Source organism: Sceloporus occidentalis, unplaced genomic scaffold, assembly GCF_023333645.1.
Source record: "Sceloporus occidentalis isolate IW3139 unplaced genomic scaffold, rSceOcc1.0.p SCAF_6, whole genome shotgun sequence".
NCBI lineage: Eukaryota > Metazoa > Chordata > Lepidosauria > Squamata > Phrynosomatidae > Sceloporus > Sceloporus occidentalis.
The window spans coordinates 83,071,095-83,086,350 of NW_028316986.1; the positions used below are offsets into that span (position 1 = coordinate 83,071,095).

General features: G+C 42.4%; 1 protein-coding gene across 2 annotated transcripts in view; it reads right to left on the minus strand.

Annotated features, from left to right (window-relative positions):
• Window positions 1-14,128, minus strand: part of SASH1 (SAM and SH3 domain containing 1) — a 194,619-nt gene extending 180,491 nt beyond the window's left edge. For both annotated transcript variants that reach the window (XM_089530224.1, XM_089530223.1), the window contains exon 1: window positions 13,836-14,128. In XM_089530224.1, the coding sequence (XP_089386350.1) occupies window positions 13,836-13,949 (114 nt within the window). In that variant the 5' untranslated portion in view covers window positions 13,950-14,128. The remainder of the gene's footprint in view (window positions 1-13,835) is intronic.
• Between the last annotated feature and the right edge of the window lie 1,128 nt (window positions 14,129-15,256).

Sequence of the window (15,256 nt, forward strand, 5' to 3'; positions counted from 1 at the left end):
TAGGATTCCATATGCTAGTTACAACACTTAAAGTGGTGTCAAGCTGCATTCTTTCTACAGTGTGGATGCATCTTAAGTCAACATTTCTTTAACTTTTAATACTACTTTTGTGTGTCATCTTGCAGATGCATTCCGCTCTCCAAATTACTTTAACAGATTGGAACATGGAGGTGGTAAGGATGTAAGGACTTCATCTGATATGTTCACTGATTTAAATAATACTGTACATTCCACTCATCTTTCAACTATTTTCCTGGACCCTGTGTTGACACACAAAAGAGATTTACTGGCAAATATCCACTTTTTACAAATGGCTAACTTCTGGGATGCTCTGGGGCAAAAGCTCAAGCTAATTGTGAAAAAATGTGGGGCGGGGTGTATGCCAATAATCATATTCCAGCTGCAAATGTAAGCCAACGTTCTTCAATTCAGTACAAACATTCTTATTTTAACTATTGCTGGCAGTAGTCGACAAAACCACAATGATTTACTTATATGGGTTTTATATTCACTCCATTTCCACAATTTTGTCAACCTACAATATATCCAGACACTCTTTTGCCTATAAGAAATTTTTATAGACAATAGAATATATTTTTAAATGTGTGTGTGTATAAACAGAATCAGAATATTATTTTCTCAGCAAAGAATCAGTGACATGGGGGTCTACATTTTTACAACCATTTTAAAATGTAAAAGCAATTTGGTCCATGAGAAAAACAAAACATTGGGACCAACCTAAATGACACAAAATGATACACAAGCTTTTTAGTTCTTCAGAACTTTTGATTAGAATAGATGAACTTAAAAGTTACATGAAGCCAAAACAAGTGTCCAAAACTTTGAATAGATGTTGTCCCCCATGAAGTCTGTATTTAGACTGACTCTCAAGATGGAAATTATGATCTAAACATATCAGACTCTGCAAGATTGTTTGTAAGCACCAGGCTACACCTAGGATTCTGGGACAAAGAAGCAGTGGTTGGCCCATATTTCCAAAAGCATAAAAATTAGCTGTTGCCTAGATCTGTCTCTTATTTATTTATGATTATCTATTTATGGTATTTATACCTCACCCTTCAGCCCTAAAGGCTATCAGAGCGGCTTACAATTATTATTTTTAATTAGACAGTTTCCTGCCCTCAGGCTTAAAACAGAAAGGTTCTCAGGTAGGCAATTTGGGGGATACAGATGGGGAAAAGGAGCACCAAGACAACGACGCCCCTTTCTCCCCTGGAAGGAGGCAGCAGCAACCAAACTGCACAGCCTCCAGGAGTCCTAAAAAGAACCTGCCCCCAATGGATTCTTTTTAGGGTGCACACCAGGTGCCAATGGTGCCCTCGCACACACTGATGACATCTGTGCGGCACAGTGCCATTTAGACATGGCACTGCACGTACGTCATCATGTTGCGTCATCATGTTGGCCCCCATGTGGATGGGAGCAAGCCAAGATGGTGTCCAGCCGGCGCAATAGGGCTCTGTTCTCCCGAGCCCTAAAATCAGCCCCAGGCCAGTGCATATCACCAGTCTGTACCGGACCTTTAATAACTAATAAAATGTGGTAAAAACACTTTTTCCATTTCTTTACGCATGTAAGAGCACTGTTCTTTCAGGTTTTGCTGCTGTTATCCTTGCCTCATTTCATAATTAGTGGTTTTCTTAAAATTCAGGGTTAACAAAAACAAACCTGTAATGATATATTTAACAGATGTAACTGGAATGTTATTGCTAATAATAAATGAGTTGTATCTACCCAGACCTAGTGTAATCCCATACCCGCCAATGTCCTGATTTGGCAGTGACAATTCTGATTAATCGTCATCATCCCACTTTTTAAACTGTTTTTAAAATGTTCCAGTTTCTCTCTCCTCCTGCCACTTCCCCCTTTGTCCTCAGCTTACATTAGTTGCTGAGAACTGTGTTCAAGGTGAAAAAGTAATTTATTCTCAATTCACTAAGCAGAGGGGACAAGGCATAGAGTGTTGCTCTTCCCAATAGGCTCAGGTAAAAGCAAATTGGCGCAGTGGTTGAATGTCTGTACTGAAGCCACTCACTCAAAACCACAAGGTTGCGAGTTCAAGACCAGCAAAAGGGCTCAAGCTTGACTCAGGCTTGCATCCTTCCGAGGTCTTTGAAATGAGTACCCAGATTGTTGGGGGCAAATTAGCTTACAGTTGTAAACTGCTTAGACACTGCTTAGGCGCTATGAAGTGGTATATAAATGAAGCTTGTTTGTTTTGTTTTAGTTGGTCCCTTCTTCCTTAATAATAACTTTTGCCATTTTGACCAAACTCTAATATTTGTTTGGCCACACACACATCCATTTTTCATCTGTATTTGACCAATTCATGGATGCAACCCCAGGTATGACACAATATGGATGAAACTTAATATCTTCTATAACACCAGGGATCACACTTTCACAACTCTGCATAATACAGTGGATCCTTGTTATACGCTGGGGTTTGGTTCCAAGATCCCCCGTGTATAACAAAATCCGTGTATGCTCAAGTCCCATTAAATATAATGACATAGCAAAATGGTGTCCCTAATAAAAAATGGAACATCAAGGTAAATTTATACTTTTTTGGAACATTTTCAAACCGTGTATGCTTAAATCCGTGTATAAAAAATCCGTGTATAAGAAGGGCCGACTGTACTAGGTCACAACATTTGCAATTTGCATCTTTTCGATTACATTTTCAACATTGCCTTGAAATAATTTCATACACCTTTTAATCTTAAAAATGTACTTTATCTCTGATGCAGCATTTTAAAACATTATATTTCAGTGATGAATTAGCAGACATCTAAAATAAATTATACAGGCATGATACAGTGAAGATATTAAACGTAATTCTAAATCAACCTCCTATACCCTCAACCTGTAGATACTATTATCTGATTTGCAAATACTGAAATACAAAAATGCCTAAGACTGTACATTGTGTCACAGCCTTCATTAAAGATAATCTAATTTTTCTTTAAAGAACAAAATAGCTTTTCTTTTAAGACAGGAACATTTTAAATCCATACATCTTCCATAGAAAGGGGAAAATCCAGCAGTTGTTCCTGTCATATCAAAAACCTTGTCAAAATACAAAACCAGCCATGTCAACACATTAATGAATTGAATCTGTTACTATAATGTTTACAAATTTGTCTGTTTTAACTTACTAAGATCCAAACTTTTTCTTTAAAAAGAGTAATTGGGTAAAAGGTTTCCATAATTCTTATACAGTAGGGAAGTTGGGATGTTTTGAGGCACAAGCCAGATTGAGATGAGTGTGTGTCACACATCAGCACTTCTCAGGCATTTTTGCACACACCTGTTCATTCAGTATGGTTTGGCAGCTTAGTAAAACTACAACTGCACCACTGAGATGTCTTACTGCAAGTCATTAGATTTAAAACTGTTATAAAGCAAGCACCGAAGTCCAGACTTAAAAAGTAGAAAGAAACACATAAAAACCTTGACAAAGATAAATCTTCATTATTCACTTCTTTCTATTTGTTTCTGACTTATGGCCACTCTAAGGTGCACCTATCACAGGCTTAGCTTGGCAATAGTTGTTCAGAGGAGATTAGCCCTTACTTTCCTCTGAAACTAAGAGAGAGTGACTTGACCAAGGTAACTCAGTACGCTTCAATGGCAAAGGGGTTCAAACCCTAGCCTCTGGAGTCATAGTCCAACTCTTAGACCACTGCACCACTGCAACATATTAGGTCTTGACAAAGATGAATCTTCATAGCTAATTCTAAATCAACTTACAACACCAACGAAGAGGATAAGGGCACCTCAGCAATTGTAAGTAGTGTACTGGTACAGGAGAATGGTTTTAAAAACAACACACACAAAAAACAAATTGCACCAATTAGTAGCTGAGAAAACTATCCTGAAATGCTGTATAGAAATACTTCCTTAAGTTAATTAGGAAGGATGAGCAACATAATAGGACAACTGTTTCCATTTCAACAAATGCAAATACCATACTTAATATTTTACTCTATATTTCTGCCATAGTAGGAATTTTATCAAAGCAACTAGAACTAGACCTTTATAAACGAATATCTTTGATAACAGATTCAGTTATCTTTATTCAGCATATTAGAACCTTTGCTAATCATTATTACTAATATTATTCCATAGGTTTTGTTGGAAGCAATGGAAAATAAAGAACTAGTCTCAGCAGAATCCAATCAATATGTCACTGAACCTGTCAAGTTGAACTAATTCTGGGTAAAGAGATTTGTCTAATACTTTGACCAGACAGGATGAACAAGATTCATACTAAGATGATTTATTTCTATTAATTATCCAACAAAACTAATGAGCATGTGCACAATGCATGTGGTTGGTACAATAATCACTTCCGGGCAGTACCTTACTGTTCAAATGGGAGTCAAAGCATGATGTCATTGGCCACTTAGGAAGTGGATATAAAGTATAACATTTTTTTCCATGAGACTGATTTCCGATACACTTCCAATCCATTTCCCCTTACTTGCACTGGTTTCCTGTGCAGATAACTTTAGGGAAATCAGGAAGCTGGCAATCTAACTACAGAGACATTGTGTCAAGCTGCAAAATCAGACTCTCCTATTTTTGTCCAAAGTGTCCTAGAACAGCAATGTCTATGCACATTTGCTTTCTCTTTTCTCTGTCTTGCAAAGGCTCTCAGAAGAACAAATAGTATTGGAAATACTAACATGTCTTATTCTTGTTGCCATGTTTTCAGGAGTAATTCCTTCCCTCACCATTTTTGTTTGTTTTACATACCTATTTATCTATAAAGTTTTACAAATTCAATACTTCAGAAAATATGTGCCTTCTTTATCAATCAGTTATAACACATTACTTACTGTATAATCTAATGATATGCTGGCTTGATTTTTTTCCTTCCTGATGCCGACTATTTGTGTAAATGGCAAGCTGGCAAAGCAACATCTTTCTCCCACCCCCAAAATTCAGTCTCATGAAGTGTCAGGTATGACCAACAGCTTACTTCCAATGTTTATTTCCAATGTGTGTGGGTGAGTGAGTGAGTGCTTTGAAATTAGCTAACAACTTATGGTGATCCCATGAATTTCATAAGGTTTTCTTGGGCAAGGAATACTCAGAGGTGGCTTCCCATTGCCTTCCTTTAAAATATAGCCTATAGCAGTAATGGCGAACCTATGGCACGTGTGCCAGAGGTGGCACTCAGAGCCCTTTCTGTGGGCACATGTGCCATCGTCCCAGCACAGAGTTTGCCAGAGTTTGTTACTAGAAAGCCAGAGGGACATGGCACTTTGCAATAAATAAGTGGGTTTGGGGTTGCAGTTTGGACACTCGACCTCGAAAAGGTTCACCATCACTAGCCTATAGCACAAGGTATTACTTGGTGTCCCCCTCAATTGAAGTACTAACCAGGTCTGGCTCTGAGTGGCTTCCAAGATCATATAGGATCTGCCCCTTTAAGGATATTGTAGGGCCTGTACAGACAGGCCAAAATAAATCTGCTTTGGGTCACTTTGGAGGTATGCTGTTTAAACGATGCATATGTCATAAGAGGCTGGAAGCCACACCAAAGCCACATTCCAGTCCTAAGAACTGGAGCACAGCTTTGGTGCAACTTCTGGCCTCTTAAGATGTGTGTGTCATTTAAACTGCATACCTCCAAAGTGACCCAAAGCAGATTTATTTTGGCCTGTCTGTACAGGCCCTAAGTAAATTGAAATATATGCTGGCTCAAATAGAGAGGGTGTGTCACAGCCATAACACAATATAAGTAAAACTAATTTTTTTAAGTGCAAAGTCCTTCAAATATACAGGTGATGGGGTGGAGTATAAAATAAAAAAGTCTGAATACCTGGTTGCATAGGCTGAGTAGGACACATAGGCTAGTACATTTAGGATAGATAGATATGATATATGGATGGACAGAGAGACAGACAGAATAATAGAATTGAAAGAAATCACAAGGGCCAACCAATCCATTCCTCTGTTGTGCAGGAATACACAATCAAAGCACTCCCAACAGAGGCCATCCAGCCTCTGTTTTAAAACCTCCAAAGAAGGAGACTCCACCACTATTCACTGTGAAACACCTCTTACTGTCAGGAAGTTCTTCCTAATGTGAAGCCAAAGGCTTTCATGGCCAGTCCAGAGTTTTTTGTGGGGGTTTTTGGGCTATGTGGCCATGTTCTGGAAGAATTTATTCCTGGTGTTTTTCCAGCATCTGTGGCTGGCATCTTCAGAGAATGCAGCATATGACTACATAGCTCAAAAACCCTACAAAAAACTATAGCTCTTCCTAATATTGAGCTGGAATCTCTTTTCCTGGAGTTTGCACCCACTGCTCCATGTTCTACTCTCTGGAGTAGCAAAAAACAAACAAACAAACAAACAAAACAAAAACCTTGCTCCATCCTCAATATGACGCCCCTTCAAATATTTAAACAGGGCTATCATGTCACCTCATAATCTTCTCTTTCCCAGACTAAACATACCCATCTCATTAAGTATCTCCTCATACAGCACGGTTTCCAGAGCCTTCACCATTTTAGTCATCCTCCTCTGGACATGCCCCAACTTCTCAACATCCTTCTTGAATTGTGATGACCAGAACTGGACACAGCATTCTAGGTGAGGCCTGACCAAAGCATAATAGAGTGGTACTATTACTTCCCTTGATCTAGACACTATACATCTGTTGATGCATCCTAGGATCGCATTGGCTTTACACTGCATTACACTGATGACTCATGTTCAACCTGCTGTCCACTAGGACTCCTAGATCCCTTTTACATATATTGTTGTGAAGGCTTCTATCCTATACTGTGCATTTTATTTTTTTTTCTGCCTGAATGCAATACCTTACATTTTTCCCCGCTGAAATTAATTTTGTTAGTTTTGACCCAGGTTATATATAAAGGTCATTTTGAATTTTGATCCTGTCCTATGTATGTAAAGTCAGTCCTCCTTATCCATGGATTCTGTATCTACTGTATTTTCCGGCGTATAAGACAACTGGGCGTATAAGACGACCCCCAACTTTTCCAGTTAAAATACAGAGTTTGGGATATACTCACCGTATAAGACGAGTATAAGCACACCAAATAAAAATTTAAAAAATGTAAGATTTGATTTCAATATGGTAATTTTCATTCAAATGCTTATGACATGCAGGTACTTAGCAGGAAAACTTGTTGTATACAAAGCCTGGCTGGATTGGTCAGCTCTCCCTGCCTGCCCAGCCCTCCCTGTCTCCAAGACTATCAGAGCAGTAGTGCAAACACGGCTCTTTTTCCATATCCCAGGCGTCCTGGAAGCCTGCAGCTTGCTCTGCCCTTCACTTACACCTTCCTGGTGAGACACCCCCTCACCTCGTCATCAGGACCACGTTAAGTCATTTCTTTACACAAATCCTAGTGAGTGGGTTTTCTTTTACCGTACTTGTACAGTGCCGCCCTTGCTGCTTTCATATGGTCGCTGCATATGGTGGGGATGCAGCCATGGCAATTTTTTAACTCCCCCCACCATATGCAGCAACCACAGATTCTCCCAGTCTGGCTTGGAAGTTTCAGCACCTGCCCTATAAGACAATACCCGGCGTATAAGACGACCCCTGACTTTTGAGAAGATTTTCCTGGGTTAAAAAGTAGTCTTATATGCCAGAAAATACAGTACTAATTTAACCATACATGGGTTGAAAATGTTTCTCCAGAAAAATAAATGTCAAAAAGCAAATCTTGATTTTATCATTATTATTTTTTTTTAAAAAAAGGACACCATCTTGCCTGCCATTATATAGAATGAGACTTGAACATCCATGGATTTTTGGTAACTGCAGGGGGTCCTGGAACCTGGAACTCAGAGGATGCCAAGCTCCCGCTGGTTCAGTTAGATATAAAGCAGGGGTAGGCAACCTGTGGCCTGTGGGCCGGATGCGGCCCGGCGAGGCCTTGGGACCGGTCCCAGCCTGGTCCTGCCGCCAATTGCCGCCGGGGCCTTTGGCCTCTCGCGCGCAGGGGCAATTGTGTATAGAAGCCTCAGAAACATGCATTTATATTAACATTTTTTAAAAAATCAGCAAATTTTTTCGTGTGTCCTTCACTTTTTTAAAAAAAGTGTCCATCATTTGAAAATTTTGTCCTACATTTGTCCTGGTTTATTTAAATTTTTTAAAAATTATTTAATTATTTATTTTTTGGCTTCGGCCCCCCAGTTGTCTGAGGGACAGCAACCCGGCCCCCGGCTCAAAAAGGTTGCCTGCCCCTGATATAAAGAGTCTATGCTTGTTAATTCTAAAAGGATGCTTCTACCCAGTATCTAGTAAGGTGAAGATCAGCAAGGGATCCTAACAAAAACAGTAATCTGGTTAATCTAAAACTGTAACTTTTGTATTAATTGTTTTAAAGTCATACTGTGCTTTTAAATGGTTGCAACCCATCTTGACTCCCATATTGGGAGAAAGGTGGGATATAAATTAAATACGTAAGGGGCAAATCAGACTGGCAGTAAGCACCAGGTTCGGGGCAGCATCTGTGTGCAACGTTTAGATGCCACATGCTTTGATGCTGTCCCTATGCCACTGGAAAGCCACACGGCTGATTACACGTGTGGTGGCTTCACAGTGTTTTGACAGTGTGGCATTTACATGTCAAAAAGCCGTGGAAGCCATGGCAAGTGCACCCTTTTTCCACCCCAAAAAGGAGCGGCATTTTGCCACTTCTTTTTGGGCCAGAAAAATACCAGACCAGGGCTGTGGTGTATGGTTGCCGTGGCCCCAATCTGGCATTCAAAGGGGAGACATGACGTCGCCCCTTCAGGGCCACCTGTTTCGGCGCTAAGTAAATAAATAGTGGTTATGCTACTGCATGCATGAGCAGGAGCATCCATGACAGCTGGAAGCCATGGGAAATCAGAAGTCTTATTGTGCCTGGACACATCATCTGCATCTATGTCTTATGTTCTGAGGTCCTTCTACCAACAGCAATGCTAGGAGCTCTTGCCACCTGAAATCCGTTGGCCAATTTGAAAAGAAGAGGTTGGGGTTCAGCCAATATGGATTTACCCTCCCTTCTCTACTACATTCAGTAAATTAGTGTATACTTTGACAGGACTGTCAGTCATTATGCTCCTAAAGGGCCAATTCAGAATTGATTTCAGTAATCTGGCAATATCCTCTGTTCACACAGGGTCAGCACTACATTTCTTAATGTTTCATTTCTTATATTTCTATTGGCCACTCTCAATTCTAGACTCTAGTCTCTAGGATTTCACAGAATTTTTTTCAAATGTAATATTTCACAAATGTGCTTGCTAAGAGTTCTGGCACAAGACAAAATGTAAATGAAGACTAAACCTACCATCATGTGCTGAACAATTCAATCTATTGTATCTTGAGCCTTTGGAAAGTTTTCATTTACTTTGGGTCTTCCAGTAATAAATCTCTGTCAAATTTAAAGCTCTCCTAATTCATGCTACCTGCTGAAAAGGAAAACAACCACTTTCCTCACTATCCACTTTGCCACCAGAGATGCTCTCATAGAGGAGGACATAAAGACTTTTGTTACCAAAGTACTAAAAGCAATTCAAAGGATACAGGTAGCTGCTCGATCATTATAATACCATTCATATGCTGAATTATCATCTACAACTGATAATTTTACCCCAGTAACTATATGAAACTGGCAGAATTAAGATGATTGGTTTAATTGCTACATTCATTTTTTTCCAGACATCTTTCAGTTTGTCTTACCCAGTTTTAACTCAGTCTGCACATTTCCATTCCTAATACCAAGAAGCCACTCAATCCATTTGTGAAAAATGTGACAGAAAATGTACTTTGTGTGCAGTCAGTCACCTCAATATTAAAAATCGGAGTAAGAGAAAGTGATTTCAAGTACAGTTGACATATACTGTAGTTTTAGTATATGAATTAATGTTTCAAAGATGCAGAATTAATAGAATTAAAACCTACTGAGAGACACTTGCTCGAACGCTCTCTACCAACATTGTCTACATCCAAGTGTGCATGGTTCCTCCTTTTACTATTTCTTATTTATTTGCTCCTCTTTCTGTTTTTCTTCTTCTCCCTACTCTTGTCCTTTTTGCTTCAGTCTTCTTTTTGAAGGGGAGCAAAGGTAATTCTTGTATAAGCTTTTCGTTTAACAAGTTGATATTTTGCAAATTGGGGTGGGTGGGTTGATGGTTACTTTGTACATGGAAAATAACTGCATGTGGCATGTATCATCTTCTGAAAGAATTTTAAAGAACCATTAATAACAAATAAGAATCACTACAATGCCCAGTTTTAGAGAAACTCAGGGCCTTTACAGACCAGCCTGAATGGCTGGCCTAAGGGCAGAGTTGGGGCACAGCATCCTGAAGATGAATGCCTGACCCCACTCCCAGGGCGACCTGATGCTGAGCACCACTCCAGATGGTGCACGGCATCATAGCACGCCTCTGGAGTGTTGCCATGGCTATCGTGCCCTTTTGAGGGCACAAAAAGGAGCCACTTTTTATGGCTCCTTTTTGCGCCATCAGAAGCCTGAATCAGGGCTGCAGCATGAGGTTGCTGCAGCCCCAATCCAGCACAAAAAGGGGCGGCTGCAGGCCGCCTCTTTGGAGCAGTCTGTAGAACCCCTCAGTCTAACCTCAGTTCACTTTTATCTTTCAGGTTATACTCAGCTTAATAATTTATTATTATGGCTATTACATAATAGTATAACTTAAAGAAATATCCTCTAATTTCAAATTAGCTTGTAGTTTATTACATTCAAATCTTTTTGGCTACATTCCTCCTCCTCATTTCTCCAAAGATAAACTTCCAAACTTTTCTAGAGTGGGTCCATGAGAATCTTTGGCGCATTACAGATGGCCGAGAAGGGGCCGTCTCGCACCGCCACCAATTGCAGCGTCCGGGAACCGCAGCAGCCAAACGGCACGGTTCCCGGACGCTGCCAAGAAGGAGCGCGAAAATTGCGCTCCTTCTTGCTCCCCAGAAGAGACATCGCGAGGCGCTAGTTGTGCACTCGCGGAGTCATTTCTGGGGTGCGACGTGCGGACGCAGAGCGTCCGTTACATCAAGATGGCGGTAGCCGTGTGGAACGGCCGCCGCCATTTGTTACGGACTCAGTCCATGCTAGGGTTAGGGGCGTCTGGAAGAGACGCCCCTTTCTAACCCTAGCATGGACTGAGTCTGTCCTAAGGTGCCCGTTTATAACGGGCCTATGTTTTACACTTAAGTATCAGTTTACAGCTGTCAAGCAACACACTCAGTGGCGAAAACACCTGATTGGTTTTTATTTATTTATTTAAAAAACAAGAGAGTTTCCTCTTAAAGTGATTTAGTCTTTTAAAAACTCCAGGGTTTTTTTTTAATATAAATTAAAGCAATCATCCTGCATTTCCTCTCCCAAAGCAATCAAATGCAGAGCTAATTGGGAATGCTTCTTACATGTAATTAAGATTGGCAAAGGGTCACAGGGTTAAATACAATGCTAATAATGTGAAACATGTTTAAAATATCTGATTATACTTTGCAATGAAATACGCTCACCCCTCCCATATTTGCGGATTTGATTTTTGCAGATTTGAATACTCATGGATTTTATTAATATGTTCTCTCTAGGAATATCTAGGTCCTCCACAGAACTCTATGGTCAACTTTAATCAAAAATCACACTGAAGTACTGAGAGATTCCTAGAGAGAATACTCAACTACATATTTGTAGCTCCTCCAGTATAATTCTATGGCCAATGTCAAGCAGATGTTGACCACAGAGTTGCACTGGAGGACCTAGATTCCTAGAGAGGTGTTCTCTCAGGTAAAAATATGGTGGTTTGTTATTTGTGGTTTTTCCACATTCACAAAGTCCTGTGCCCCTAACCCTAGCGAATGTGGAGGGACAAGTGTATACAGCTGGCCCTCCATATCCATGGATTCATGCACAGATTGAAAACATTCCAAAATGTATAAACTCCAAAAAGCAAACATTGAGTTTGCCATTTTATATAAGGGACACCATTTCACCACCTATGCCATAGTGTTTAATGGGACTTGAGCATGCACAGATTTTGATATCCATGGAGGGTTCAAACCCCTGTGGATACCAAGGGGTTTGGTAACTATACAACAAAGTGTATAGTTTACTGCCTGCATATGTCTGCACCAGAGCACTTCTACTGTGTTATTTTTCCCCTGCCAGTACATAATAATAATAATAATAATAATAATAATAATAATGGGCTGGCAAGAGTTAAACTTTCCATGCGCCAGCTCTGCCCTTGCTCTGCAACTGGTGTGGTTACAAGCGCTTGAACTAATTAAATTCAGGGCATGTATGGGGTAGCTGAACATTTTTGATCCACTGTAGCTCTTGAATTACCAAACCTCAGGGGAGGGAGGAAAAGATCAGCAACATGAAAGGGAGTATTTAGAAATATTTAATTCCCCACTGCACTCCATGAATCAACTGCCCTATGAAGACCTGATAAATCACTTTGCGCTCCTCTGTGAAAGCAATGTGTCAAATCAAAATTCTCTAGGGTTTTTTTTTAATTTAAAAAACCCAAACCAAACCCTGACACGAGGTTGAAACTCTTGCTTTTCCTGCCACGAGTGAAACAAGCCACAGCTCTCCGTTGTCACGGCTGTGGTGAGCAGAGGGGAGCCACTGGCAGGTTTTGCCCACCAGCTAGTTCGGGATACCAAGGGCCTGAACAGATAGGCCAAAATAAAGCTGCTTTGAGTCACTTTGGAGGGATGCTGTTTAAATGCTGCATGCGTCCTAAGAGGCCAGATAAGCTGTGCCAAAGCCGCACTCCAATCCTAAGGACAGGAGCGCAGTTTGACCCATGAATCATTTAAACAGCATCCCTCCAAAGTGACCCAAAGCAACTTTATTTTGGCCTGTCTGTACAGGCCCAAAATTCACACATTTGAAATTATTACTCTTAGCCTGAAGTTTAAATCCCCAAAGATATCTGGTTGACTGGCACTCATTTGTCACAGTATAATCCTATTCCCAAACTGTGCCTGGATGGAGACCACCATCCAGGAGGCAAGAAAAGCACCCTTTGCCCCCCCCCCCATGGCATCCTGGCTTTGCTCTTAACCAACCCTTCAGGCCCACAGACAGAGCGGTATAACCCTGAAGTCACCCTGCATTTTTAACTAGGAACAGGCCCCTCAAGTGCCCAAGAAATTCGTACATGTTATTAAAGGAAAGAAGGTTGGCAAGTCAACGTAATTTAGGGGTTTGAGATGGGTTCTCCTTGGCTGTATCCACACTGGAGAAATAAGACGGTTTGGCACCGCTTTAACTGCCCTGGCTCAAAGCTATGGAATCCTGGGAGTTGGGATTTGTTGTGGATTTATAGAGTGCTGTAAATGTACACAGGGCTTTTCGTACAATCAGTTGAAAACAGGATAGAAATCAAAACCCAAAAACCAAGCAAGGCTGTCCCTGGCGTAGCTTCTATAAAAGCAGAGTAACAGGACCCTCGTGAATCCAGAGGGACAGGCAGTCAGAAAAGACAGCAGGTCGCAAAGAAACAAACCCATGATAAGAATGGGGTGCAAAGAACAGCCCAGGAGGGGAGCTCAGAGCAAGGCACCCAACAACAACAACAACAACAACAACAACAACAAGGACAGGAACAAAAAGGGGGAGGCGCAGGGTGACCACAGGTCCTCCTTTCCCCGGACCTGTCCTCCATTTCAACCCCAGGGAGGAATACTGCATCATATTAAGGCTAAGAGCTGTCCCATGTCCTCTTGGAAGGTCCTCCCTTCCTCCTCCTCCTCCTCCTTGTTGGGGGGGGGGTCCCCCACTCACCAGGATCCCCATGACGTCGGTCCAGAGCCGGGAGAAGCTCTCAGGCAGCGGGGTCCCTTCCTCTTGGCCGTCCCCAGAGGCAGAGGCAGCCCCTTGCTCCTGCTCCTCTTCCATGGCGTCTCCCTCAGGACCCCCGGGGCAAAGGCGGCGACCTCCTGCTCCTGCTCCCGCTCCCTTGGGCCCTCTCTGCTGTAGCCCCTCTAGCCCTCCATGCCTCCTCTTTCCTCAGACCCACAGATGAAGGACGGAGGGGAGCGCTTTGCCTGGCTTCTCTTGGGCTGCGCGCATCCGCCTCCCTCTTCCTCCTCCAAACAAACTTCGCCTGGCTTCAGGAGAAGCAGCAGAGCAACAGGCTGGCAGGGCGCAACCACCTCCGGCCTCGAGAGGGGTGTCTGGAGACCCAAACGCCCCTTTGGACCAGACTGGCCCCCAAAGCTCCGCCCGGTCCTTGAGCGCAGAGTGGGCTTCCCAAGTCCGAAGCAACTCCTTCCTTGCTTATTCCTTATCCTTCCCAAATCCTTCCTCTCCCCCCCCCCCGCGCCCTGAATGGTCTCTCCCGGCTCCACATGATTGCTGGCTCTAAGGCTGGGAGCAACAAAAGGGGGCTCCGAGGGCAACGCTGCTGCTGCATGGCAATGAGCCCCAGCCTGCGCCGAGTTTCCAGGCGCTGGAGTTGCTGCTGCTGCTGCTGCTGCTGGCCTTCCAAGATGGAGACCCTTTCTGGGGCAGGTTTCTTCAGAGGGGGGGCTTGCCCTTGCCATCCTCTGAGGCCGAGAGAATGTGACTTGCCCAAGGCCACCCAATGGGTCTGCATGACCAAGTCAGAATGCGAACCCTGACCCTGTAGAGTCAAGAGTCCGAGGCTGCGTCCACACTGGAGAAATAACCCGGTTTGACATTGCTTTAACTCTTTTGTCTGGCTCAAGGCTATAGAATTCTGGGAGTTGGAGTTTGTTGTGGGGCCCTTGAGCTAGACAACTTAAAGCGGTGCTAAACCGGGTTATTTCTCCAGTGTGGATGCAGCCCAAGGCTCAGACTACTCCGCCACACTGGCTCCTACAAAGCCACTCATTGTGGTGTGCCTTTGAGTCATTTCCAACAGAAGGAGATCCTGTTAATGGAGTTTTCTTGGCAGGTTTCTTCAGAGGGGATCTGTCCTTGCCATCCTCTGAGGTTGAGAGAGTGTGACTTGCCCAAGGCCACCCAACGGGGTTTACGTGACCCATTCGGAATTCAAACCCTGGTCTCCAGAGTCAGAGGCCAAGTGTCGTTGTTGTGTGCCTTCAAATCGTTTCTGACTAATGGAGACTCTTGAGGCAACTCTCTCATGGTATAACTGAACAAATAAGGTGCAACACTAATGTTGTTGGTGTTGTGTGCCTCCAAGTTGTTTTCAACTTATGGTGACCCTAATGGGAACC